General features: G+C 47.1%; 1 protein-coding gene across 1 annotated transcript in view; it reads right to left on the bottom strand.

Moving 5' to 3' along the window:
- The window catches only part of CHGB (chromogranin B), an 83,846-nt gene that overhangs the window by 27,777 nt on the left and 40,396 nt on the right, over nucleotides 1-15,673 (bottom strand). Inside the window, exon 3 of the mRNA XM_040351685.1 lies at nucleotides 2,587-2,680. Coding sequence (XP_040207619.1) covers nucleotides 2,587-2,680 — 94 coding nt within the window. The remainder of the gene's footprint in view (nucleotides 1-2,586; nucleotides 2,681-15,673) is intronic.

The raw sequence follows: 15,673 nt of genomic DNA, 5'->3' as shown, positions 1-15,673 counted from the left end.
TTGAATACAAAAGTGTTTCTTACTTGGCCAGTAGTAATTGGTCTTGCACTGGGGCACCTTAGTGACACTATCCCAGTGGTTCTCAACTACTGGGCCATGGCCCAATGCCAGGCCACAATATTCATCGTCCAGCTTCAGATTCCCCTAACCTACCACAGTGCTACCCAGCTATAGTGCCCCCTACTTTCCATAATTTCCTGCAGTGCCCCACGACATTCCCCCACAGTGCCCCCCAGCCTTCTGCAGAGCCTCCAGACCCCCTCATAGTGCCCCCAACCTCCAATGGTGTCCCACAGTTTCTCCTAGCCTCCACAGTCTCTGATAGTGTCCTTGCAAAGCCCCCATCCTCCTGGAACCCCAGCCCCCTCCAGAAACCTTATCTCCTACAGGGCCACCAAGTCTCTTACAGAGTATCCTAACCCACCTTCAAAACCTCATTATCTCCACAATGATACCCATCCCATCTTGAGCCTTCCAGCATTCCAATACTTTTATTGTGTGTGTATAAACTTTTTTTTATTTTTATGTAGTGGGGCATGAAAGGTTTTAGAAGAATTTATTGGGTCTTGGTCTCAATAAGGTTGAGATCCACTGCTCTATCCATCAGTGATAGTCAACGTAATAGGTTATAGGATTTTAGGACCTGTGCACCCCTACATGTAGTAACAGGCTCAGGGATAGTGCTAAGCTCCTTTTATGTTTAATTCATGAATTAAATCAAATAAACATCATTATAGTTTTCTTTTTTTTTCTTTAGAACAGTCCTGAAGTGGTATTGGCTTCAGGGGAAGTGGAGGCTAAGTAGGACTTGAGTTCTAGTGCGTGTTTAAATCTATAAAATATTTCAGTATGTACAGATTGTAATAAATCAATAGGGATCAGCCGAACACCCCCTGTTCGGTTTGCAGCAGAACTCCCGAACAGGGGAAATGTTCTAACCCAAACGGCAAACCCCATTGAAGTCTACTTTTTTGTTAAAGGATATGGCAAAAACTGTCTTGTGTGGTTTTTTATTTTGTGCACTTTTTTGGCGAATGGGTAGGGGTACTATGTACCCGATATCCATTCACATAGGGGGGCATGGGATCTGGGGATCCCCTTGTTAAAGGGGGGCTTCCAGATTCCGATAAGCCCCCCTGTCCACAGACCCCAAAAACCACAACCCAGGGTTGTTGGGAGAAGGCCCTGTGCCCATCACGTGTTGAGGGCATGTGGCCTGGTATGGTTCAGAAGGGGGGGGGGCGCTCACTCCCTCCCTCTCCTTTCCTGACCTGCCAGGCTGCATGCCCAGATAATGGTCTGGTATGGATTTTGGGAGGGATGCCATGTTGTTTTTTTCGGAAAAAAAATTCACTGGCACTTTTTTTTTATTCAGCTGTCAGCGGGGGAAACCCACTGACAGCTGATGACTCATCAGTTGTTAAGGACGCCACGGCCGGCTTCCCGGCCCCGCTCCTTCACAACCAGCTCACACTGTGCCCTGATTGGGCAAAGCTTTGCCCAATCAGGGCACAGAATGCACTGTGCAGTGCTCACTGCTCAGTATAATGCAGGTGTTCCTAGGGGTGAACACCCTGCAAATTCGGGTGTTCGACCCGACTTAATGCTCGGGCCGAACTGTTTCGCCCATCCCTATAAACCAAACATGCAAATATGATAAATTGACCTTAGTCATACGCATTATGGGCCAGATTCAGGAAGATCGGCGCATCTTTGTGCCGGCGTACCGCATCTCATATGCGCTACGCCGACGTAACTCTGAGAGTCAAGAGCAGCATTCACAAAGCACTCGCTCCCTACGTTGCGCCAGCGTAACGTAAATTGGCCGGCGTAAGCCCGCCTAATTCAAAGTAGGAAGGTAGTGGGCGTGATACATTTAAATTAACCGTGACCCCATGCAAATGAAGGGCCGAACGAACGGCGCATGCGCCGTCCCGTGGACGCTTCCCAGTGCGCATGCTCAGGATCACGTCGGATCGAACGCCTAAGATACGTCGAATCACTGAAAGTAACCTACGCCCAGCCCTATTCAAGTAGTCCTACGTAAACGACGTAAAATACGACGGCTGTTCCGTCTTCCATACCTTTGCATGGGATGCGCCTCCTTTTGCATGGGATGAGCCTCCTATAGGTGGAATAACTTTACGCCTTACGTAAACGGCGTATACTACTTCTGCGGGCGCAAGTACGTTTGTGAATCGGCGTATCTCGGTAATTTGCATATTCAACGCGTAAATCAATGGAAGCGCCCCTTGCGGCCATCGTAAATATGTGCCCAGGCTCCGACGGCGTAGGAAACTTACGTTGGTCGGATGAAGCCAAAATTCAGGCGTATCTGACTTTCAGAATCAGGCGCATAGATACGGCGGCGCATCCGCGCACTTATGCGGCGTATCAGTAGGCATAAGTGCTTTAAGAATCCGGGCCTATATATTTAATCTTGAACAATGGTGATCCTTTAGGAACTTTAAATGCACACAGTAGTATCCAACCTGAGTTTTGGTCCTGAAGACAGCATGTGGTAAGTAGGTCAGTACTATATAAAATTCTCCAATTTATTTCATCAATGTCAGTTTTGATACTTACTCTTCCTAAGGATTTCCTTACATTCTTGGTCAATGGGTGGTGCATTGGGTTTAGCCAAAGCATTGGACAGAACTTCTATGATGCATCGTGTCATCTAGAGAGAAAATAACAGTGCAACAAAAATAATGAGTAAAAATCTATATTTCATAAACAAAAAATCTACACATAATGATCTTTTTAAATGACATCTGTGCCAATGGCAAGAAAGAAAAGCATTGAGCAAAATGCAGTAGTTCATAACAGCCAATAAGAATTAATATTCACAAGTCTACCCAATCAGAGTCTAATGTCATTAGTTAGAAGGAATGGGTGACTCTCACTGATATTTTTCGATGTATGGCTGTTCACACCATATGAAGTGGGCTTCGGTGGGCAGCCTTGCCCCAACGCCATCCCAACACTTAGACAAGGCAATTTGCCTTAAAGCGGACCTGCTCCATAAAGATCATGTTTAGCCACCCTGCCTCCTCCCCCCACATTCTCTCTGCATATATACTTGTTTACCCGGTTACCTGTGCACACATGGGGCCAGATTCTCAAAAGAGATACGACTGTGTATCTCCAGATACACCGTTGTATCTCTGTTTCTGAGCCCGGGTATCTGTGCGAGTGATTCCTAGAATCATTTACGCATAGATACGGCGTAGATCCGACCGGCGTAAGTCACTTACACCGTTGGATCTTAGATGTAATTCCACGCTGGCCGCTAGATGGCGTTTACGACGATTTCTCATTTGTCTATGCAAATGAGCCTGATACGCCGATTCCCGAACGTCGTTTCCGTAAGCGTAAACTTACCCCTGCTATATGAGGGGTAAGTTTACGAAGGTCCGTCTTATGCCATGTTAAGTATGGCGTCGGGACAGCGTCGTCTTTTTCCGTCGTTTACGTCGTTTTACTAAGTCGTTCGCGAATAAGGCTTTACGTAAATGACGCTCACGTCGGCTTCATTGACGTTTTCTGTCGTGAGCTGGAGCATGCGCACTGGGCTATTTTTACGGCCGGCGCATGCGCAGTTCGATCGGCGCGGGGGCACGCTTAATTTAAAGCGGGAGTTCACCCATAAAACAATTTTTACCCTTACATTGATGCTCATTTTGTCTAGGGGAATCGGCTAGTTGTTTTAAAATCCGAGCATTACTTACCGTTGTAGAGGGCGATCTTCTCCGCCGCTTCCGGGTATGGGTCTTCGGAAGCGGGCGTTCCTTCTTGATTGACAATCTTCCGAGAGGCTTCCGACGGTCGCATCCATCGCGTCACGAGTAGCCGAAAGAAGCCAAACGTCGGTGCGGCTCTATACTGCGCCTGCGCACCGACGTTCGGCTCCTTTCGGAAAATCGTGACGCGATGGATGCGACCGTCGGAAGCCTCTCGGAAGACTGTCAATCAAAATAGGAACGCCCAGTCCCGCAGCCCATACCCGGAAGTGGCCGGAGAAGATGCTTCGATTAAAAAAAAAATAGCCGATTCCCCTACACAAAATGAGCATGAATCTAAGGGTATAAAGTTGTATGTCCGGGTGAACCCCCGCTTTAAATACAAGTCGCCCCCTTTGAATTACGCGGCCTTAGGCCGGGCCATTTACACCACGCCGCCGCAAATTACGGAGCAAGTGCTTTGAGAATACGGCACTTGCTCCAGTAAATTGCGGCGGCGTGGTGTAAATGGCTTACGCTACGCCGCCGCGGATTCTACGAGAATCTGGCCCCACGGAGTTTCCCATGCACGCTAAAAGACTTTTAGCAGGGAAGTTCGAAATCATCCCTGTCGTTGTGCATGCGCGGAAAATCACCTGTGTGTGCGCATATGTGCTGACAGGCTTTGATAGGACTCCGAAGGGTGGGGTGGGGTGGACTGAAGCATTGTGCTGCAGTAATGTGCAGGGGATAATGTAGGACATGCCGGGTTATGTGACATTTCAATATACTGTAGTTGAGAAAAAGAACGTAAACGGGATTGGTCATTATGCCTTTGGGGTTGGAAGGAAACCAAAGCAAGCACGGGAAGAACATGCAAACTCCATGCAGGTGTTGTCCTGGTAGGAATTCAAACTGTGAACCCCAGTAACCTCTTCTGCAAGGCAGAAGAGCTAACCATTAGGCAACTCTGCTGCCCACGCCAATAAATAATCCGGCTTTCTGAGTCATAACTTGTTGACTTCAGGCAATGCAAGAGATGAAATTGTACCATATTGCAATTTATATGCTGCTATCTAAATTAAGTTAAATTAGAATATAAGATGAACAACACGCTGGAGACCAATCTGTATTGTTAGCTGCAGCCGAACAACTAACGTTGTTTGAAGCCCTACTCCATAAGGCCTCGGTACATTGATTGTTACTATTATGTAACAGATAATACAAGCTTTAAGATAAGGTCTGTACTCTTTAGCAAGTGTGAACACTCTTAGCTGGATTCAGAAAGCTTTACGCCGGCGTATCAGTAGATACGCGGTCGCAACTCTAAATCTACGCCGTCCTAACGTTAAGTGTATTCTGGAAACCAGATACGCTTAAATTAGGCTAAGATACGAGCGGCGTAAGTCTCCTACGCCGTCGTATCTTAGGGTGCAATATTTACGCTGGCCGGTAGGTGGTGCTTCCGTTGAGTTCGGCATAGAATATGCAAATGACTAGATACGCCGATTCAGAAACGTACGTGCGCCGGTATGGCGTATGGCCGTTGTTCCCGCGTCGGAATTTGAAAATGTTACGTTGTTTGCGTAAGTCGTCCGTGAATGGGGCTGGACGTAATTTGCCTCTCTGACTTACGGCGGCGTAGCGTAAATACGATACGCTACGCCGCCTGAAAGATGCGCCGCCGTACCTGAATATAGCTATCTGAGAAAAGAAAAAGGAGGCAGATCTTCGATCTGTCAGTTACAGCGAGGCACTAAAACCCCCTTTTAGGTGTGATTGAGCTTTGGGGTGCACACCCTAATCGCAATAGGCTGCGCACACCTATGCCCACCTTATACGTGTCTGCCGGTTGGTCCAGCACTTACCTGGATAGATAGATCCAGATAGATGGTCAGTTAGGTCATTTAGGATAAGTGTATCCATGAAAGCCGGGATGTGGCACAAATAAGCACCTCCCACTTCTCGCCCATCCATCACCCACCAACATTAAAAGGGCACCCTGTACAGCTACATAGTATGCCTGCCTCTGGATTTACAGAGTGAAGGATGGGAGCGGTAAATCCTCTCAAGAGTCGAAAGAGATTCCCTTGGCTTTTGTTATGCAATCCCAACAACTTCCACTTTTGTCAAGTTTATATTGCTGACTGTGCCCCTTCTGGGGGGATTTACCCTCTTATCTGTCCGTGTGTCCACTGTCACTGAAATAGAAACCAAGGAGAGATCCAGAAAGATGAGTATAAATCTCTCCAACGGAGCCCCAGATACAGGGGTGTGCCGCTAATGAGGCCACCGTCTTAGGCAGCATTGAGTGTTGGGTGATAATAAGGGGAGAATGTCTACACCAGACACACTGTTCTCTCTGTAGCTCAGTACTGTATATACACAAGGCAGTGTTACTGAGCTGGTTGCTAGAACGCTGGAAACTTATGGATCGTAGCTACCAATGATGCCATACAGCCTAGTCGTCTGTGTCCTAGCAGCCAATCATGCACAGCCGCATGGCATCATTGGTTTTGCACACTGTGTTGACCTGGTGGATTATGGACAGAACAGGAGGACATCTACACACTGTGTTGACCTGGTGTATTATGGACAGAACAGGAGGACATCTACACACTGTGTTGACCTGGTGGATTATGGACAGAACAGGAGGACATCTACACACTGTGTTGACCTGGTGGATTATGGACAGAACAGGAGGATATCTACATACTGTGTTGACCTGGTGGATTATGGACAGAACAGGAGGACATCAACACACTGTGTTGACCTGGTGGATTATGGACAGAACAGGAGGACATCTACACACTGTGTTGACCTGGTGGATTATGGACAGAACAGGAGGACATCTACACACTGTGTTGACCTGGTGGATTATGGACAGAACAGGAGGACATCTACACACTGTGTTGACCTGGTGGATTATGGACAGAACAGGAGGATATCTACATACTGTGTTGACCTGGTGGATTATGGACAGAACAGGAGGATATCTACATACTGTGTTGACCTGGTGGATTATGGACAGAACAAGAGGACATCAACACACTGTGTTGACCTGGTGGATTATGGACAGAACAGGAGGACATCTACAGTACACATTGTGTTGACCTGGTGGATTATTTACAGAACAGGAGGACATCTACACACTGTGTTGGCCTGCTGGACTACAAACAGAACAGGAGGACATCTACACACTGTGTTGACTTCGGGAACTATGGACAGAACAGAAGGGGAACTACACACGGGGCCGGATTCAGATAGGAGATACGACGGCGTATCTCCTGATACGCCGTCGTATCTCCTGATACGCCGTCGTATCTCTGAGTCCGGCCGTCGTATCTATGTGCCTGATTCAGAGAATCAGTTACGCATAGATATCCCTAAGATCCGACTGGTGTAAGTGTCTTACACCGTCTTATCTTAGGCTGCATTATCACGCTGGATGCTAGGTGGCAGTTCCGTATAGTTGCGCGAGGAATATGCAAATTAGGTAGTTGCGCCGATTCAGAAACGTACGTCCGGCCGGCGCATTTTTTTACGTCGTTTAGGTTAGGCTTTTTTCGGCGTATAGTTACCCCTGCTATATGAGGCATAGCTAATGTTAAGTATGGCCGTCGTTCCCGCGTCGAGTTTTGAAAATTTTACATCGTTTGCGTAAGTCGTTCACGAACAGGGCTGGACGTAATTTACGTTCACGTCGAAAGCAATGATGTTTTGCGGCGGATTTTCGAGCATGCGCACTGGGATTTTTTCACGAACGGAGCATGCGCCGTTAAAAAAAAACGTAAAATACGCAGGGTCAACTCAAATTTTAATAAAACACGCCCCCAACATCCCCATTTGAATTAGGCGGGCTTACGCCGTCACACATACGTTATACGCCGCCGTAATTAAGGGCGCAAGTTCTTTCTGAATACAGATCTTAGATACGTTACGCCGGGCGGACAGATAGACCATTCTATCTGAATCCGGCCCACTGTGTTGACTTGGCAAACTAAGGACAGAACAGGAGGGCAGCTACACACTGTGTGCCCCTGGTGATCTATGGAAAGAACAGGAGGTCATTTACACACTCTGTTGACCTGGTGGACTAGGGACAGAGTAGGAGGTCCTTTACACACTCTGTTGACCTGGTGGACTAGGGACAGAGTAGGAGGTCCTTTACACACTCTGTTGACCTGGTGGACTAGGGACAGAGTAGGAGGTCATTTACACACTCTGTTGACCTGGTGGACTAGGGACAGAGTAGGAGGTCCTTTACACACTCTGTTGACCTGGTGGACTAGGGACAGAGTAGGAGGTCCTTTACACACTCTGTTGACCTGGTGGACAGAATGGGAAGGCAGTTCCACACTGGTAGCTACAGTTTCTTTACTTTGAGCCTAACTTGCTCTTTTAGCTGGATATACATTACACATTGGAAGATAACATAGATGTCATGCTATACTAAGTCTTTGGTGTAATAATGGAGAATGCAGTTTATGTATACCACTTACATTCATTTCTCATCTCTCAGGCTCTAGAAAATTACAGATTTCAATCATTTCTGTCTCAATTCTTTGCTTTTAATTAAAATACCATTTTCCATGCTGATTTCCAGATACGAACATCTGCTATCTGGATGGGAATATACATTTAAATAAAGCAAAGACTTGTCAGTTCTATTAACCCCATGTCACTACATCACTATTGTTCGATTTGAAAGAGTAATATATGTGAGGCTCACACAAATAATTCAATAGCATAGCAGCAGTAGCGCAATGTAGGTGCAATTTAAACCCCAGGCAACGGACAGCGTGGCTAAAATCTTTTTCAAGTAGCTAAAATCTATAGCCCTGGGGGAAATCTCCAATATCTTATAGTTTAAAAACCAATAAAACACTGGCCCAAATCTAATCATGTTTCCTAAACAGTGAAACCTTAATGGCCTCAAAATTCTTACAGTTCCACCATAATGAGTTTAGTGAGAAGAGTATATCCTAAGACCTCATGTGAACTGGCATGGACTGGTAACACATCTATCTTATTGCTATAGCTATAACCTATAGCAAGCATGCTTTAGCTCTGGGGGAAATCTTTTTAGTTAAAAAAAAATGGGACCAGTCAATAAAACCCTGGTCCAAATCTAACCATGTTTCCCAAACAGTGAAACCTTAATGGCCTTAAAATTCTTACAGTTCCCCCATAACGGAGTCTAGTGAGAAGTGTTTGTCCTAAACCATCACTGTGAACTGGCATGGACTGGTAACAAATTTATCCTATTGCTATAGCTATAACCTATAGCAAGCATGCTTTAGCCCTGAGGGACATTTCAATATATCGTAGTTGAGAAAAAGATAGTAAACGGGATGTGTCATTATGCCTTTGGGGTTGGAAGGAAAAAAAGCATGGGAAGAACATGCAAACTCCATGCAGGTGTTGTCCTGGTAGGGATTCAAACTGTGAACCCCAGTAACCTCTTCTGCAAGGCAGAAGAGCTACCCATTAGGCAACTCCGCTGCCCACGCCAATAAATAATCCGGCTTTCTGTGTCATATCTTGTTGACTTCAGGCAGTGCAAGAGAGGACAGTGGACACACGGACAAATAAGAGGGTGAAGTACCTAAATTAAATCAAATCTCCAATATATTCTAGGCTTAATAATTCGGACCAACCAATAAAACACTGGGCCAAATCTGGATGGATACGCCGCGTAAATTCAAAGCTGCGCCGGCGTATCTTCTTTCTGTATTCAGAAAGCAAGATACACCAACATTAGCCTAAGATACGACTGGCATAAGTCTCTTATGCCGTCGTATCTTAGGGTGCATTCTCGCGCTGGCCGCTAGGTGGCGCTTCCGTCGTTTTTGGCATAGAGTATGCAAATTACCTAGTTACGCCGATTCACAAACGTACGTGCTCCCGGCGGTAGTTTTTTACGATGTTTGCGTAAGGCTTTTTCGGCGTAACGTTGCTCCTGCTATTAGGTGGCGCAGCCAATGTTAAGTATGGACGTCGTTCCCGCTTCGAAATTAGAATTTTTTGCGTAAGTCGTTCACGAATAGGGCTGGACGAAACCAATGACGTCCTTGCGACATCATTTGGAGCAATACACACTGGGATATGTACACGGATGGCGCATGCGCCGTTCGTAAAACACGTCAATCACGTCAGGTCATCTCATATTAGCATAAAACACGCCCCCCCTTCCACATTTGAATTACGCGGGCTTACGCCGGCCCCATTTACGCTACGCCGCCGCAACTTACGGAGCAAGTGCTTTGTGAATACTGCACTTGCTCCTGTAAGTTGCGGCGGCGTAGCGTAAATACGATACGCTGCGCTGCCGTAAGAAGGGGCGCAGCTACCTGAATCTAGCCCAATCAGTTTTTCCGTCAGAAAAAAGTTAGATGGTTTTTCCGACGGAATTCCTCTCAAGCCTTCCTTGCATACACACGGTCACACAAAAGTTTGGTGAACTTTTGACTGCCAAGAACGTGGTGACGTAAAAGACTACGACGAGCCAAGGAAATTAAGTTCAATGCTTCTGATGGGGAAAAAAAAGATCCTGCTCTCTCTTTTTTTCCAGCAGTTTTTCCGTTGGAAAAAGTCTGATGGAGCATACACATGGTCGGGATTCCCGACCAAAAGCTCTCGTCAGACTTTTTCCAACAGGAAAACCGATCGTGTGTACGGGGGCATTACAGTTCCACCATAACGGAGTCTAGTGAGAAGTGTATGTCCTAAGCCATCACCGTGAACTGGCATGGACTGGTAACAAATCTATCCTATTGCTATAGCTTGAACCTACAGCAAGCATGCTTTAGCCCTGAGGGATATCTCCAATACCTTTAAGTTTAAAAAATTGGGACCAAAGGAGCTGCGGTGGCACTGCGCTGACAAGCCATTCACCTCTGCAGCTAGGGGTTCGGATCCCGGTCTCAGCTACATGTGAATTGAGTTTGGTGGTCTCAGCCTGGCTCCCGGTGGGTGTGCTATGTGAGGTAAGCCTGCGCTTAGTACGCCCACCCCCCTCCCACAAAACCACCACACTTACATGCACTCTAAATTGGGTTAACATGCACGCACTTTGACCACGCGGTCTCTAAAAAGAGAGGCGAAGGACTAACGGGGTGGGTTGAGCGGGCTAGATCCTCTCACTCCCTTATAGGGAGTCCCTCTGCCCCGTTGGGCTTCAAAGCGGAGCAGGTAGGGCGGGCTGTGTGGGAGGACCCCCTCACACACCCGCCATTGCCACCCGGGGCATGGAGAAAGGTGGCAGATTGCCTCTGGGGGAGGCCTGCCTACTCCCAACTCCTGCAGTCCGGCTCCTCTCTCGAGTACACGCACAAAAATACACTAAAAAAAATAAATAAAATTGGGACCAACCAATAAAACCCCGGCCCAAATCTAACCATGTTTCTTAAACCTTAATGACCTCAAAATTCTTACAGTACCACCATAATGAGTTTAGTGAGAAGAGTATGTCCTAAGCCATCACCGTGAACTGACATGGACTGCTAACACATCTATCCTTATTCTCTTGCAGTATAGTCATGTTTGAGATTATTTCCTTTCCCAACTTCCATGTTTGTAGATAGGATGTACCATGATCGCACCATGTCAAATGGAAAATGGAGAAGAGGACACCTGGTAAGAGTGTCTACTCTCTACTAACTAAGCTCAAAATGAGTAGAGACTTCTCTAAGTACAAGTAGCTCTAGGAACCTTACAGTTTTCCAAATGGGAATCATTCATCTGACTATGCACCCCAACCATTTGGGGGCCCCAAGCAAAATGGGGGCCCCCAAGCATCCCCCCCGCATGCAAAGCCTACGTTAACGCTACACAAATTTTTTTTCTTTTCTTACCGCCCATTGTTCCCTGTAGGCTGCCGCTGTAGCCTGGCCGAGCTCCTCTTCCCCGGTCCCCTATCAGATAGTGCCGGGTACCACGCGTGGTACAGGAGAATCAGTTTCCTGTCTTCCCGGCCGGACTGAAAGGAAGTGAGCACTCAGTGTGCACTTCCTGTCAGTCCGGCCGAGAACAGGAAACTGAATCTCCTGTACCATGCACGGTACCCGGTCAGACTGACAGGACTCCAGGTGGAGGGAAGAGGAGCTCGGCCACGCTACAGCCTGGGAAGGGGAAGTTGGGGGCCCCGGCCAGCTCGGGGCCCCAAGCAATTGTTTGTTTTGCCTGTCCTGTAGCGACAGGCCTGACCCCAACAATCCCTCATACTGCTATCAGAGCAGTATGGTGGCTCATAATTAGGCTCTTGCCTTGGATATAATTCTTGCTACCTACACTATAATGCCGCGTACACGCGGTCGGAATTTCCGATGGAAAATCTCAGACGGAATTTCATCGGATATTCTGACCGTGTGTATGCCCTATCTGACTTTTTCCGTCGGAAATCCCGACAGACTTGGAAAGAGAACATGTTCTCTTTTTTTCCGACGGTCTGTATAAAATTCCGACTGAGAAAAAAAACATGCATGCTCGGAAACAATTCGACGCATACTCGGAAGCATTGAACTTCCTTTTTCAATGCTCGTCGTAGTGTTGTATGTCACCAAATTTGGTGTGTCTGTGTGAATGCAAGACAGCTTGAGCGGAATTCCGTCCGAAAAACCCATCGGAATTTATCCCGACGGAAAAAAAGGTCGTGTATACGCAGCATTGTAGTCATGGGGCTAGATTCAGATAGATTAGCGGATCTTTAGATCCGCGTAACCTACCTGATTTACGTTACGCCGCCGCAATTTTGTGAGGCAAGTGCTGTATTCAGAAAGGACTTACCTCAAAACTTGCGGTGGCGTATCGTAAATCCCCCGGCGGAATTCAAATTCCGCGGCTAGGGGGAGTGTAGTATTTAAATCAGGCTCGTCCACGCGCCGATTTAAATGCGCATGCGCCGTCCGCGAATTTTCCCGGCGTGCATTGCTCCCAATGACGTCACTAGGACGTCATTGGTTTCGGCGTGAGCGTAAATTACGTCCATCCGTATCCGCAAATGACTTATGCAAACGACTTAAAAATTCCAAACTTGGCACGGGAACGACGGCCATACTTAACATAGGATACGCCTCACATAGCAGGGGTAAGTATACGCCGGAAAAAGCCGAACGCAAGCGACGTAAAAAAAAGCGACGGGCGGGCGTTCGTTTCTGAATCGGCGTAAATGCTCATTAGCATATTCGATGCGTAAAAGACACGGAAGCGCCACCTAGCGGCCGGCCTGGAATTGCAGTTAAGATCCGACGGTAAAACACAGTTACACCTGGCGGATCTTAGGCATATCTATGCGTAACTGATTCTATGAATTAGGCGCATAGATACGACCAGCCGGCCTTAGATATACGATGGCGTATCAGGAGATACGTCGTCGTATCTCCTATTTGAATCCGGGCCATGGTGTTTTCTGTTTTCATGTGTATTTTGTGTTGGTTTTCTGCTATACCCTATTAATGTATTTATTTATTACAGGTACTTATATAGCACCATCAGTTTTACACAGAGCTATATACATATACATATACAGTATGTTGTACATACAAATCAGTCCCTGCTCTCAAGGAGCTTACAATCTAAGATCCCTAAGGTCCCTTTCACACTGAGGAGTTTTTCAGGCGGTTTAGCGCTAAAAATAGCGCCTAAATAGCGCCTGAAAAACTCCTTCCCTGCAGTCTCAATGTGAAAGCCCGAGGGCTTTCACACTGAGGCGATGAGCTGGCAGGACTGCTCCAAAAGTCGTGCCAGCAGCATCTTTGGAGCGGTGAGAGGAGCGATGTGTTTACCGCTCCTTCCCATTGAAAGCATTGGGAACCGCGGTAATTAACCCCTTTTTGGCCGTTATCAGGGTTAATACGGCACCGCTAGCGGCCGAATACCGCGGCAATTCCGCAGCAATTCAGACGGTAAAAATAGCGGCGCTATACCGCCACCGCACATCCTGCCCCAGTGTGAAAGGGGCCTTACTCAAATTCATACATACACATACTAAGGCCAATTTAGATCCAATTGGATCCAATTAACCTACCAGCATGTCTTTGGAGTGTGGTAGGAAACTGAAGGAACCCACGCAGGCACAGAGAGAACATACAAACTCCAGGCAGCTAGTGCCACCGTTGGGATTCAAACCGACAACCATAGTGCTGCTAGGCAGAAGTGCTAACCACTTGAAATTTCCCCTAGAACGTATGGCCATGAGTGCACTGCAATTGGGTAATATGCTAACACTATCAAAAGCAGGGCCGTTTGAAGGAATTAGTGGGCCCCAAGCAAAATGGACATGGAGGACCCCCTCCCCCGCACGCACTCAAAGCGCAGAACCACTAGTGCCCCAGAATAGCATGAAATATAAATATGGTGTAGATCAACCAATGAGATTTATATATAAAAATATCTTACAAATCAGTGTAAGATATAGCCAATAAAAGTGATCACAAAATGGTAAAATATGAATAAAAGCAACGTGGGAAGCATAAAGATGCCAGCATCTTGCTTTTATTCATATTTTACCATTTTGTGATCACTTTCCATCCACCCGGCTGTGCCAGTGTGCCAGTGAGCTCTCTTCTTTCTATTCACAGTCACTAAGAGACTCTTACTATCACCATATCACCATTACTTGTTACACCTTTCGTTTGTGTCATCATGCACTTGTGCTTATACCGGTATATATATATATATATATATATATATATATGTCACATTCATTTATTATGAGTTGGTGATCCATTATCACTGTGGTCATTCTCACATTCTTTTCACTCCCCCCCCCCCATGTTTTTCCATTCTCACCTCCCCTTTTTACCTGTAGGCTGTAGCGTGGCCAAGCTCCTCTTCCTCCTGTCAGTCAGGTGTCCTGACGTATTTTTGGAGACTCGGTGCTGCGCATGCGCAGTACAAGGGGGGTCCTTATCCGCCGGGCAGGAACTTATTCGGCAGAACACCTGTTCCTGTTCCCGGCCGGACTGAAAGGAAGTGAGCACTCAGTGTGCACTTCCTGTCAGTCCAGCCGGGAACAGGACACTGAATCTCCTGAACCGCGCGGTACTCGGCCGGACTGACAGGAGGAAAGAAGAGGAGCTCGGCCACGCTACAGCCTGGGAAGGGGAAGTTGGGGGCCCCAGGCCAGCTCTGGGCCCCAAGCAATTGTTTGTTTTGATGTTCTGTAGCGACGGGCCTGATCAAAAGCAACCTACAAATCAGGGGAGTGGATTTACATTGTTGGACAACCTGCGAAATGTAAAAACGTGTTTGCTTTGCCAGTAACCAATCAGAAATAACTTCTCTTTAGTTTGCTGAAGCTGAAAAAAGTTACGGTAATTCTGGAACTTTAGTGAAAAGCTGTAATCCTCTTGTCGCTTTCAAATTCCCCTTTCTCTGTGGTCAAGCAGACCTAATCCCAACTCCATTCACCGCAGACTTAGGCCCGGATTCACATACATTGGCGCATATTTATGCCGGCATAGCGTATCTTTTTTAGGCTACGCCGGCGTAGCGCAGAGCGCCAAGCACAGTATTCACAAAGCACTCACCCCCAAATCTACGCTGGGTTTCCTGGCGTAAGCCAGCGTAGGTGGAAGTGGGCGTGAGCCATGCTAGTGAGGCGTGATCCCATGTAAATGATGTACTGTGCGTCATAAAGATACGAATAACATACATGCGCCATCCCGTGGACGCGACCCAGTGCGAATACGCAGAATCACGTCACAACTACTCCCTAAGATACATCGAATCACTGCCTACGACGTGAACGTTACCTACGCCCAGCCCTATTCACGTACTACTACGTAAACGACGTAAAATACGACGGCTGTTTCCTGGTCCATACCTTTGCATGAGTTGCGCCTCCTATATGGGGAATAACTTTACGCAGGACGTAAGTCTTACGCAAACCGCGTATATGATGCGCTGGGCGTATCACGTTTGTGAATCGGCGTATCTTCCTCATTTGC

The sequence above is a fragment of the Rana temporaria genome, chromosome 4, assembly GCF_905171775.1.
Source record: "Rana temporaria chromosome 4, aRanTem1.1, whole genome shotgun sequence".
Classification (NCBI taxonomy): domain Eukaryota; kingdom Metazoa; phylum Chordata; class Amphibia; order Anura; family Ranidae; genus Rana; species Rana temporaria.
This window is presented reverse-complemented; position numbering and strand designations above follow the sequence as displayed.